This window comes from Engraulis encrasicolus, chromosome 5 (assembly GCF_034702125.1).
Source record: "Engraulis encrasicolus isolate BLACKSEA-1 chromosome 5, IST_EnEncr_1.0, whole genome shotgun sequence".
NCBI lineage: Eukaryota > Metazoa > Chordata > Actinopteri > Clupeiformes > Engraulidae > Engraulis > Engraulis encrasicolus.
Window position 1 is genome coordinate 44,869,578 of NC_085861.1, and position 12,821 is coordinate 44,882,398.

Sequence of the window (12,821 nt, forward strand, 5' to 3'; positions counted from 1 at the left end):
TATCGATAGGGCTATCACACTGTTAGAACGCTATTTATAGGCCTAGTTTCTGGATCAGTTGTCTCTGTTCCACCTGCTCAAAATCAAGGTAGGCTATCCGATATAGGCCTAGGCCTACGATGATTGTACAATTATACTGCAACAAGCACATTTCCATCTAAATATATTGCTATGCTGGAGTCTACGGTCTACATATTCATATGCAAGAGGAAACAGATTGATTGAGCTTAAATTATACCAACTCAGCGTTGTTACAGTAAAATAAACTCTGATTGGACCACCACGGTCCACGAGAGCTCGTTGCTAGGTAACCGGCACTCCCGTGCAACATCAGCAGCATCAGCACCCCCTCGCGCTTGCCCACGGACTCTGCGGCAGAGAAGCACCCGTGTGTGGGCTTCTCGCTATTAATGTTTTGTTGATAACCAATTGGTGCCAGTCAAACGGTTGGACTTTTGAATTCATCATATGAGCCCTAAAAAAGTAGCCTCGTTCACTGAACTCCACCACGTTCAGTTAACACGCTGCTTATGTGAATGTAAAGGTCTGTGGGCTGTGTTTATGTAGGCTAGTGTCTGTGCTGATGACTATATGACTGATTAGCCAGTTAACTGATACCGGGGGCAAAGCGTGATGCTCCAGTCTGTCGATGATGACGTAGTCAACGACGCAGTGAGGCATATGTCCGGGATCTTTACGGACAGGACGGGGGTCCGCGTGACTGCAGGGAGGAGAGGGGGCATCAGCACGGATCATCGTGGAACGCCCCCGAAGGAAACGGGACCCGTCATATTTTAAATCGCGTTTCCAAAAAAAGACCACCACTGAACTGGATTAGTAACCAAACTGCCACTTGCGATGCGGTATCTTTTATAGTCAGAGCTTGCTTTGTGTAGGTGTGTGTTTTAGCATCTCTCAATTTGCCTATCGGATGCTCTGCTCTGCTTGTGCCCTTAATCCGTTAGCGCTTGTCAAACAGGACCTTGGCGATTCTGCACCTTACTCTCGGAGGACACTGGATTGTGGAGAGTGGGGAGCCTTGCGCCAATTCTCTGTCCCTATCCATTCGGGAGGGATAAATGTCAAGTTTCCGTGATATACCCTTTGTGAAACATCGGACTGCATGTGGTCTCCGTTGGCAGGCCCTGGCAGGGCTGGCTGTCCGCTGAAAGCGGAGGCAATCTGAAAGGCACGGCCTGCTGAAGGCTCCCGTTACCGCAATGCCGCTCCACCTGACAGCAGGAGCGGGGAAGGAGGTGATGGACGACGCAGGGCCGTGGCAGGACGATGTAGACATCCAGTGTTCACCTGCTGATGAAAAAACAACACACATGTCATAGCGCAGGTTTGGTGTGTTTTTGGATTTAAAGACAAGAGTGTGCTGAGAAGGTCGACAGTATCTAAAGTGCTGAAGTCGTACTGACGCGAAGAGACTGCTTTCTCTTCTGCTGCAGCTTGGGCATCGGTTCAGTTCTCTGAAACGGCTTTCCAAGTTATACACTGACGCGGAATGACATTCCGTCCGCCAGCACCCCGCTGTGTATTTATGCTTATTAAAATATTTAACGGGACATTGCATTGCATTTGCATGGAAAACATTTGAGGTAGGCTGTAACAGCGTATCAAACTCTCCCTGCCCAAACGCGTGTCCTCTCCGTTCCTTGATCGTTTCAACACCCCCTTCCGGTGTGCGCTCTGGGCCCCAGTCAAAACATGCCATCACCGTCGGAGTCTAGCAGCGTGGTGTCAGTGTCGGGGTCCCGGGCTTTATCCGGGGGTCGGCGTGGGAGCGCCCGGCTGCTCCTCTACCTGGGCCTGTGTCATCTCGGTCTGGGTGCCATGGTCCTGGCGTTCAGCTTCACCAGCTTGGCGTTCACCTCCTCCCCCCGGGTGCGCCAGTCTTGTCCCTTCTGGGCCGGCTTCTTCGTAAGTAACACTCTCTTTGCATGTTGTTTGTTTAGGTTTGTGATCTGCAACAAGCAGATTGGAGAAAAATGTGAAATGATGTTTATACACGTGTAATGTTCGTGAGATGAGATCTTAAAAAGAGTTTTGATCTGGATATAATCAGAATGGGAACAGTTTGGCTGCTGTGTTAGTGCCCAAATCAGTTCTTGGAAAGACATAAAAATACTGTAGCCTAATGGAGAACAGTGCACTTTTGAACATCACGAAAGCATGACTTTACCAGTGCATGGAGATACTGTATGTCACTCACAAGTTATAAGACATGAAGTTGCTCAGGTAAGCATAGAGGGAGTGTGAAAAAAAATAAACGCCTTACCTTGGCTTTAAATCCCTAGCATATTGGTGAGTCTGTAAACGTGCCTTCAACAGTGCTGTCACCAAACCCCATCAGGCATTTAAATGAAAGCCCAACTCTGCATGGATGCCCGCCCGCGGTAGAAGGAGAGGGCACATGCACACCCATCCATCATTAAGGTGTGCACATCATCCGTTAACTGCTCCTCGAAGGACCAATGCGCTTCCCATAAATTTCCAGCTGTTACACATCTCCCTGTCAACCTCTCCTGGGATACTTGCGCAATAAAAGAGCAGATTGATTGTGTAGTGCCTCCACAGAGCCAAGCAGCGAAAGAGGAAGAGACATGGCACACACACACACAGAGACATAAGGACACATCACGCCCGGCAAGGACCGACCTTGTCCTGTGTTCTTGTAAATGTACTTGTGTTTACATGAGGTTTGATTCCAAGCTGTGTTTGGTAAATGGAGAAAGAGGGGACAGAATTGCCTGTTGCTTGTGACAGACGTAACGTGATGTAAAGTATGTAAGTACTGTGTGTGTGTGTGTGTGTGTGTGTGTGTGTGTGTGTGTGTGTGTGTGTGTGTGTGCGTGCGTGCGTGCGTGCGTGCGTGCGTGCGTGCGTGCGTGTGTGCGTGCGTGCGTGCGTGCAACTGTATGTGAGCGGGGCCTCTCTTAAGACCATGCAATAATGAGTCATGTGGCTAGAGGTACTGTTTGACCAAATAGGACCATAAGATGTACAGGGAGAGGGCAAGGGTCAGCCAGGCAGGAGAGGAAGCAGGGAGACAGGTGAAGTGAGAGCCCACCTGGGAAACTCCAACGCCCATCGCCATTGTGACACAGCACTCCACAGCACACAGTGCTCACTGCACACAACATAATTGCATGTATGCCTCACCCTGCAAGGGGCAACCCCCAGTGGCACTCAAAGGGAGCAGTGTGGCGGGACGGTACCATGCTCCGGGTACCTCAGTCATGGAAGAGGATTGGGGAGAGCACTGGTTAATTACCCCCCCCAACTTGGTGGATCAGGAGTCGAACCGGTAACCTTTGAAATACAAGTCTGACACCCTAACTGCTTACCCATGACTGCCCATGAAGGAGAGGTGGCAGGGAGGCAGCTTAACTCTGGAGTGTCAGTGTGATAGATGTGAAAGTGAGAGAGTGATATGTAGGGTGCGGGGACGTAGCAGCAAATTGTGGGCCCTATGTACAATAAGCTCCAGTGGACCACACCGCACCATATATCTACATACATTTGACTGTTAGTATGGCCTCCTATACATGGGGCCTTACTGACTCAATCACACTTTTTTACATAGACATAACTGAACTGGCATCGCCATCTCTCGAAATTGCCCCAAATCATCAAGGCAGTGGTCACATTGAAAAGAGGTATACATTCTACAGATCTTATTGCACTAAGCCCTAATAGCCAACTTCATTGTGTGATAAAACAAATACAGTGAAAACACTTCTTTGCAATGGAGACTCCAAAATTCCCAAGGACTGTTTATCTTTTTGTGAGAATGGATTTATCAAGTCTCCATAGTTTACTAGACCACTGACAGATTATTGGATTCTTCCTGTATACAGTACATGTGATGAAATCTCACAAAGTTTCACGGAGAATTGTCTTTGCAATCGCAAGGCCCACCAGTAAACTGCTGTGTCACAGCAAGGGAGTGAGTTCGGTCACAGAATGAGGTTTGTTCAGTGGAGAGGTGATGGAGTCCACTGGGGCCCCAAGCCAACAATTCACAACTTCCCATTGGATGCTGTGTATTGCCACTTCTGTAAATTAGGTTTTGTCAGCGCTTGAGGGCCCTTTACTGCTCTGTTGGCCCCAAGAAGTCACCTTTTTATATACACATGGATCTAAATATGGTATATTCATCACAGTTAAAGCGTAGTTAACCATGAAATGTAGTATAGGCTGTTATATATGGTTAACACCCTATTTTGGAAGGAAAAATATACCTACATTTTAGGAATAGCATTACAGTTCTATGTAGACAGCTGTATATAGTGACGGTTTTCATTTGTGTTCTTTTTAAACCTTTAATTGATAAGACAGTGAAGAAGTGTCAGGAAAGAGTAGGGCTTGATAATTTGTTCCAAACCATTGGACAGTGAGCCCATTTATTGGAGGATGCATAGCGTGTTCCACCCCAGCCCTCTCCTACAATGTGAACATCCACTACTTTGAAAAGATGTGTAAAAAAAACCTCATCCTTATACAGTATGACAATAGAGCTTATGTAAGATCTCAATGGAGCATTCATTGATACTGTTTTCAGTTCGATCAGGGTGGCACTGGTACCCATTCCCGCACCAATTACGTTCAGAACTTAAGTGCTTACCTGTGAGCCACCCGCAATCATACTGGGCTCTGAACATTTCTGTATGTGACAGTGACTGTGTGTTACCTGGATGAACCCGCTGACTTGCACGTTGTTGTCACAGTTTGCAGATAAAAAAAACAAGTATGCTTAGGGTCGCATCTCAAACCAATATTCCGGTTCCTGAACGCTCATACTTGTGGCGCGCACACGCCAGCCGATTCGAGATTAGGTGTGGGAACGAGCACTGGCACGGCTTGGGCTGAACACGTCTTAAGTGTTGCAGTATGTCTGGATAGCACTGGTATCATCAGTAGTATTCAGTGGGTCTGGGTGCACCTTGGACACTGTCGCCCCATTTCCAGAGTATTGGCTGGCTGTGTGACAGGCAAACTGTTGGGAGTAGGTTACTAGACTTGTATTGCCCTCTCCATTTCAGCAGCGGCTTCCTCTTGCCAGCAAAATGGCCCAAATATTATTTCACTGCTTCCCATTGAGTCTCATTGGACAGGACTGTCTGTTTTTTTTGTTTTCTTTTACTGGCCTGAGTGCGTGTATGCTTGTGTGTGTTTTTGTGTGTGCACGTGTGCGTTCATGTGCATGTATGTGTGCTTAAGTGTGAACATGTGTACCAGTGTGTGTGTGTGTGTTTGTGTGTGCCTGTGTGTGTGTGTGTGTGTGTGGACCTGGGTGTGTGTGTGCGTGTGTGCATGGGTGTGTGGGTGTGTGTGTGTGTGTGTACACCTAACAACCATTATGGGGTGCACAATGTAAATGTACATGGAGAAAATCCTACTTTGTGGTTAGGGATTCTTTTGGTGTGGGCACAGTGTTGCATTCTTTAGCTATTGTTAGGGTTAATATGAATGGAAGTCGACAGGAGAGCCCCTCAAAGATGTATTGGTGAGGATGTGTGTTAGGGGTGTAACTAATAATCGAAATGTATCGATACGTCGCGATATAATCTGACGATTGAATCGAATCGCATTGTATCGTGGGGCATTCTTAAGTATCGAAAATAATCGAATCGCTAGCCCCTGCCCAATGCCCTAGCTCCATAACATAATAGAAGTGGAAAAGTAAATGGAAAAAAGTAGAATCGAATTGTATTGTATCGTATCATGCATTCTAAAAGGACCAGTTCAGTTAATTTCAATATGCTGTTGTATTGCTCACGCTACCCTTAACTTGTCAGTGCCCGGTGATGCCACATTTTTTGGCTAAGCCCTTTCCGAGATATGAGCTATTCTAATGGGGGCAGGGTTTGTTTACATTTTTTTTTAATTAACATAGGCCTACTCCAAATATTATTCCAAAAGGTTCCGCTGTTTGCTAGTTGTCTGCTGATGTTGTATAACCTTTCGGATGTTTTTGGGAATAAATAAAAATGTTTTTTTGAAATGTAAACAAAGCGCTGCCGCCATTACAATGACCAAGATCTCGGAAAAGGCCGAAGAAGAAAAAAAAAGCCTCAGGTACTGATAAGTCCAGGGTAGTGTGAGCATTACAACTGCATGTTGAAATTGACTGAACTGGTCCTTTAAGTATCAAATCGTATCGCATCGCATCTAATAATAAGATATCGATATTGAATCGCATCGTCATGGAGGCTGTGATTTACACCCCTAATGTGTGTGTTTGCCAGTGTGATCTACCTCACCGATATTTGTCCCCATGTCCAGGTGGTGGCATCCGGAGTGGCTGGGGTGGTGTCCTGGAGAAAACCTCTGACTTTAGTGGTATGTCATCAGATGTTACAGGTTTTTTATCTACAGTAGTTCACGCTTATTTTTATTGGTTATATGGTTTTGGGTAGCATCTTACTGCAGATGGGGTCGCCGGCGGGCCTATTCACTATTTGCTGAAAATGCTCAACTACATCATAACATTGATATGACATATTGGCAAAAGTTCACAATGCTGTTGCGAGATGGACAACGACCCCACAGATCGTTTAGGTTCGCAATGATGTCGAAGTAATTAGCGAAGCAATACCCAAGCGCATTTCACCCAAAAACTTGCTCATCAGCAGGCAGCCTATAGGCCCGTTGTTGAAGTTAAAAAAAAACAATCCTTTCAAATTAATCACCACTGCCAAAAATACAGCTCCAGGCCACTTTATTAGAATAGCATGAAAAAGTTAGCCTGGTGAACCAGCGCCACCCGCTGGACGGCAAAATGTTTTGTCTACGGGTGGGTCTGGCCTCGCATAATGATTCAATGAAGCCAGAATGCCATGAATCTGGCAAACCAATTACAACGCAAACATGTGTTTTGAATCAAAGCGGGCAGGGTTTTGAGGGAAGTTTGTTCTCATCAACAATCTTCGGATGTATTATGCATCGAGGCCAGACTAAATTAGACATCCACATTTAGTCTGGTTTATCAGGCTATGAAAAAGTTGATTTATTTCCATAATTCCATCAATAATGTTAAACTGTCATGGATTATAGATTCATGGCCCAGTGTTTTAACTATTCCAATCATTAAATTGTTTATTTTTACACATTTTGGTCTTCCAGCTCAAAAAAAACATGAATTGGGGAATTCGCATCATTAGAATATTGTAATAAAATCACAATTTTCTTCATCAAAGTTTGTTTCACGTCAGTGCACATCAAATCAGTTGAAATGTGGTACTTTCTACACAGCAAGCAATGTTCAATACTTGGTTAGGACTCTCTCTGTCTTAATATTATTAATAATAACGGCCATGATGCGTTTAACATTGAAGTCAATGGCAGAAACAGTGCATGGGAGTAATGGAAGGCCAGATATCCTTGATGCTTTGCCGTCAGCTGTTTTTGTATAGCTGACCTGGTGTCCCACACTTCACTCTTCAATATACCCTGTAGATTTCCATGCCACGTTTTGTCGCTAACTCACCGGTTTAATTCTAAATCACCAGAAATGAAACCCCATTGAAAATGAATGGGGTTTTATTTCTGGTGAGTTAGAATTAAACTGGTGAGTTAACACCAAAACGTAGCATGGGTATCTACGGGTATATTGAAGAGTGAAGTGTGGGACACCAGGTCAACAAACAAGAACAGCTGACAGCAAAGCATCAAGGATATCTGGCCTTCATTACTCCCATGCACTGTTTCTGCCATTGACTTCAATGTTAAACGCATCATGGCCGTTATTAAGACAGAGAGAGTCCTAACCAAGTATTGACCATTGCATGTTATGTAGAAAGTACCAAATTTCAACTGATTTGATGTGCACTGATGTGAAACGAATTTTGATGAAGAAAATTGTGATTTTATTACAATATTCTAATAATGCGAATTTCCCAATTCATGGGTTTTTTGAGCTGGAAGGCCAAATTATGTAAAAAGAAAAACTTGAATGATTGGAATAGTTAAACAACTGGGCCATGCATCTACAATCCATGACAGTTTAACATTATTGATGGAATTATGGAAATAAATCAACTTTTTCATGCTATTCTAATAAAGTGGCCTGGAGCTGTATGTGTGAAGTGTAAGTTCACAATGCTGTTGCGAGATGGACTGTCAACCCTGTCGAATTAATTAGGCTACCGTTGCCAAAATATGGAATTTGTGTAAGTTCACAATGCTGGGTTAAATTCATTACACCCCCTTCGCTACATTTTAAGTCTGTTAACCCCAAGTTGTTTCCGAGATGGACAGGGACCAGAAAGCCCGACAGCATGATGCCCGTGGACAGATTAACGGTTTCCATGCAATGAGGAATGCGGGCCGCATTCGGGAAGGAAATCGCCAAGACCGCAGCGGCTCATGGAGGATGCCTTCCTCGTAGGCAAAAAATAGGCCCAGCAGTTCTGTGGTTGTTTAAGTTGACAGTAACTTCTCAACTTTCCCTTCTTTATAGCGATTAAAAGTCAGACAAAACAAAACTCAAACAAATCAACGCACACGTGCACAGTAGAGCCTATTAATAACAATGACGTGCTGTAGGCTAATTCCACTTAACTGGTCTTTAAAGTGTGAGTTAATATGGCTGTGAAATTTGAAATGGTAATAAAGGCATGTAATAATCAAAATGTTTATAACAATGTGGCCAATATGTAGCAACCTCTCACCTTCAATGAGTGTATTATGGCACAGTGCACACAGTATAGGCCTAAGTTCACAATATAGCATGACCAAGCACTTTGCCAATAGGAATCACAGGTGAACTAAACAGACCACAGTTAATCAAGGACATGGTAATTATAAAAAAGACAGATATGATTTGGTTACAACTTGCCTGTTTAATTCTCTGAACACACTAATGGTATGTATAACCTGCATTAATGGCACCATATTGTGACACAAATATCCTATGTATCTAGAAACAAACTGAACTACCTTGGCGGAGGTCTGCACACTCTGGGTGCATTTCTAGTTGTTACGTATTTTGCACTGCTTTTGTGTATGAAATGTGCTGTACAAGTAACCTTCCATTCACTTGACCAACATAGCACAAAAGCTACATCAATGAAAATCAACTGCTGTTTGTAAGCCCTTAGCGCAGAGCCTCTGTTATAATAGTTGTCACCAAAATGGAAAGCGGTAATGACCAAGTCTTAATTGGTTACTCTAGACTCTCTGCTTTGCCGTAGAAATATTTGTATGATGTAGTTGAGTCTTTTCAGCAAAGAGTGAATAGGCCCGATAGACAGGCCCATTTGCAGAAAGAGGCTACTTTTACTGAGAGCATGAGTGATACATATTGTGTCAGGCACACTTATTTATTTGCTGCATGCGTGTATTTATTTGCTGCATGCCTGCTTATTTGCTGCATACCTTCAGTAAATATCCCTCTGTGTTGGAGATCTCTTAACTGCCTGCACTGTTGTGAGCTGTTTTGAATTCCATTATGAATGCGTACAGCACAGTGTAAATTGTGCATTTGAAGAGTGGCAATGAAATGTGTTCTATTCTTTTCTATGTATGTAGGTCTCTCTGTTCATGCTGCTGTCGGCGGTGTGTGTGATCCTGAGTTTAGCTGGCTCCATGCTCTCCTGTCAAAACGCTCAGATGGTCAAGTCCCTCCCCGCCTGTCAGGTAAACTCTTCTCTTCTCTTCTCTTCTCTTCTCTTCTCTTCTCTTCTCTTCTCTTCTCTTCTCTTCTCTTCTCTTCTCTCGTCTCCTCTCGTCTCCTCTATTCTCGTCTCGTCTCTTCTCTTCTCTTCTCTTCTCTTCTCTTCTCTTCTCTTCTCTTCTCTTCTCTTCTCTTCTCTTCTCTTGTTGTATCATATTATGTTGGGCATTGTCATATCATATAATATGCCGTTGAATCATTATCACCATTGTACTAAATTGCATCATATTGCATCATGTCGTATTGGGTACTAAACAGGTGTTTCATCTGTCCTCATATTAGCTGTCTGTTTTTGCTCGCCCGCCCACTCACACATGGCTCTGTCTGTCTGCCGCTGGTGTGTCCTTGCACAGGTGGAGAACGGTCTGTGTGTCTGCTGTGATCCAAAGGACATATGCTCCCTGACAGAGGACGAGACCCTGGTGCTCTACCTGCATACAGATTGCAACTCTGTGCGACACCAACTCAAGGTGTGTGTGTGTGTGTGTGTGTGTGTGTGTGTGTGTGTGTGTGTCTGTCTGTCTGTCTGTCTGTCTGTCTGTCTGTCTGTCTGTGTGTGAGAGAGAGAGAACGAGAGAGAACGAGAGAGAGAGAGAGAGAGAGAGAGAGAGAGAGAGAGAGAGAGAGAAAGAGAGAGAAACAGTGCGAGTGAGTGAGTGAGTGAATGAGAGAGAGAGAGAGGTTATGCAGGTTATGGGAAGTGGGTAGGGGGGATGAATGAAAAAGGACCCAGTGTACATTTTCCTTTGTGTAAATTTGAAGAATGAAAAAATATTAATGGAGTATATCAATCCTCCTGTCTGTAGTCTGTTCTCTTTGTAAACGACAGGCATGTCAGAGACTGCATGCAAATGATACTGCTATTCTGCCCAAGGGCTGCCTTGCTTTGTACACCATGGAATGGTTTATTTTTTGCCAATTAACCACACGATAGCTGACAATTGATGACAATGTTTGTAATTAATTATTTTTCTTTTAACATCTGTTCAGTTGATTTTTATGATGATTTCTGTACAGAAAGAATGGGTTTGTAGAATATTGTCTGCATCTACCTGACACCCCACCCCTCTTCTCCCTCCCTCTCTCTCTCCTTCTCTCCCCTACCCTACTCCTTCTCTCCTCTACCCTTCTCTGTCTCTCTGTCCCTCTGTCTCTCTGTTTCTCTGTCTCTGTCTCTCTCTCTCTCTCTCTCTCTCTCTCTCTCTCTCTCTCTCTCTCTCTCTCTCTCTCTCTGTCTCTCTGTCTCTGTCTCTGTCTCTCTCTCTCTCTCTCTCTCTCTCTCTCTCTCTCTCTCTCTCTCTCTCTCTCTCTGTAGGACCTGCTATTCAGTGCCTGTGGTCTGAGTATTCTCTCCACCATCATCTGCACACTGTCCACAGTCACCTGCAGTATACACATCTTCTCCCTAGACCTGCTACATCTGGTGTGTACCACGCACGCACGCGCGCACGCGCGCACGCACGCACGCACACACGCACGCATGCACGCACGCACACACGCACGCATGCACGCACGCACGCAAGCACAGACGTTACAGAGAGTCTTATACCTAATCTTGGGTATCATTCTGATCATCATGATGACAAATCCTTTGAAAAGAGCAGACAAGAGCAGACACATGCATAGGCAAAATCTTATATTGGAAATTGAATGAAATTACAGACATGAAATCCAAAACTAAGAAAGATGTATGTTTTCTCTATTGCCTCCGCCAAGGAGGTAATGTTTTCGGTCGCATTGGTTTGTCTGTCTGTCTGTCTGTTTGTCTGTTTGTTCGTTTGTCTGTCTGTCAGTAGGATAAGAGTTGTTGGAAATGACAAATAGAACACATGATTCAATTTTGGTGGTGATCCGATTCACAATCCGGATCCAGGATTTTTTGTTTTTTTTTAAGATTTTTCACCTCACTCTTCTAACTCAACAAAAACAAAGCAGGAAGACTTGAAATAATTAGGATGTAACATAGTGTAGCCTCTTACTGCAGATGGGGTCGCCGGCGGGCCTATTCACTATTTTGCTGAAAATACTCAACTACATCATAACAACATTGCTATGACAGTACCAAGACCCTTAAGTAACAGATTAAGACAGCCATTACAATTTTGGTGACAGGAAGGTTATAACATAGGCTCTGCGCTAAGGGGTTAATGTTCTATCAAACAGCTTCCTTGGCGAAGGTCTGCACTCTCTGAGTGCATTTCTAGTTTTTTTTCTCTTCACTCCTTCTCATTCCCTCTCTAAACATCTCCCTCATTCTCTTTCTCCTCCTCTTCCTCTTCATTCTTTTCTTTTGGTCTTTCTTTCTTTCTATCTTTCCTTCTTTCTTTCTTTCTCAGCTGGCTCCTCACCGCTCACGCTCCGTCAACCCAGAATGCACCACTCCGCAGGACGCCTTCCTGACCAACATGGCGGACTTTGAGGAGTTTGTCCCGCCCATCCCCCCGCCCCCATACTACCCACCGGAGTACACCTGCAGCTCAGAGACAGATGCCCAGAGGTAGACACCAATACTCTAATGGTTAGAGAGGTTAGAGAGGTTCAAATTCCCTACCAGTGAGAATATTGTAGCTGATCACCCACATGCTTGCCTATGAAGTGCCCTAGCATTCCTGTAACCAATACCCTGCATCTAAATAGCCACTTTGGCTAAAAGTACCCGGTAAGTGTTATGTAATAAAATAATGTAAAGGGTCCCAGAAGTATAGAGCCCTGGCCCCTGGCCCCTGGCCCCTGGCTCTCCTGGTGCTAGAGCAGTGGTTCTCAACCTCTTTTGATCAAACACCCCCTGGACCTCATCCCAAGCCTCCCAATGCTCCCTTGACTTCATCATAAGCCTGCCAACGTCCCCCCTTAATATTACAAAAAATAAATGGATGAATGCCCCCAATGACAACTAAGCACCACCACCTCTCACTGTATCCTTCTCAACGCCCCCCCTAGGGCTTCCCAACGCCCCCTTGGGGGCTGTACCGCCCCCATTGAGAAACACTATGCTAGAGCCTTGGCCTGCCCCTGGCTTCTGTCAGTGGATCAGCTGAGACCCTGCTGGCCTTTCTGCCCTTCTCTCCCTGTGCTCCAGGGGGGTTCTATATAATGGATTCTGATGGATTATTTGCGTTGCCCTTCATGCTCTCTG

General features: G+C 44.8%; 1 protein-coding gene across 1 annotated transcript in view; it reads left to right on the forward strand.

The window, feature by feature from the left end:
* The first annotated feature begins 1,713 nt into the window (after positions 1-1,713).
* fam189b (family with sequence similarity 189 member B) overlaps positions 1,714-12,821 on the forward strand; it is a 19,646-nt gene continuing 8,538 nt past the window's right edge. Inside the window, exons 1-6 of the mRNA XM_063198267.1 lie at positions 1,714-1,926; positions 6,295-6,351; positions 9,541-9,648; positions 10,039-10,155; positions 11,001-11,108; positions 12,022-12,182. Coding sequence (XP_063054337.1) covers positions 1,714-1,926; positions 6,295-6,351; positions 9,541-9,648; positions 10,039-10,155; positions 11,001-11,108; positions 12,022-12,182 — 764 coding nt within the window. The remainder of the gene's footprint in view (positions 1,927-6,294; positions 6,352-9,540; positions 9,649-10,038; positions 10,156-11,000; positions 11,109-12,021; positions 12,183-12,821) is intronic.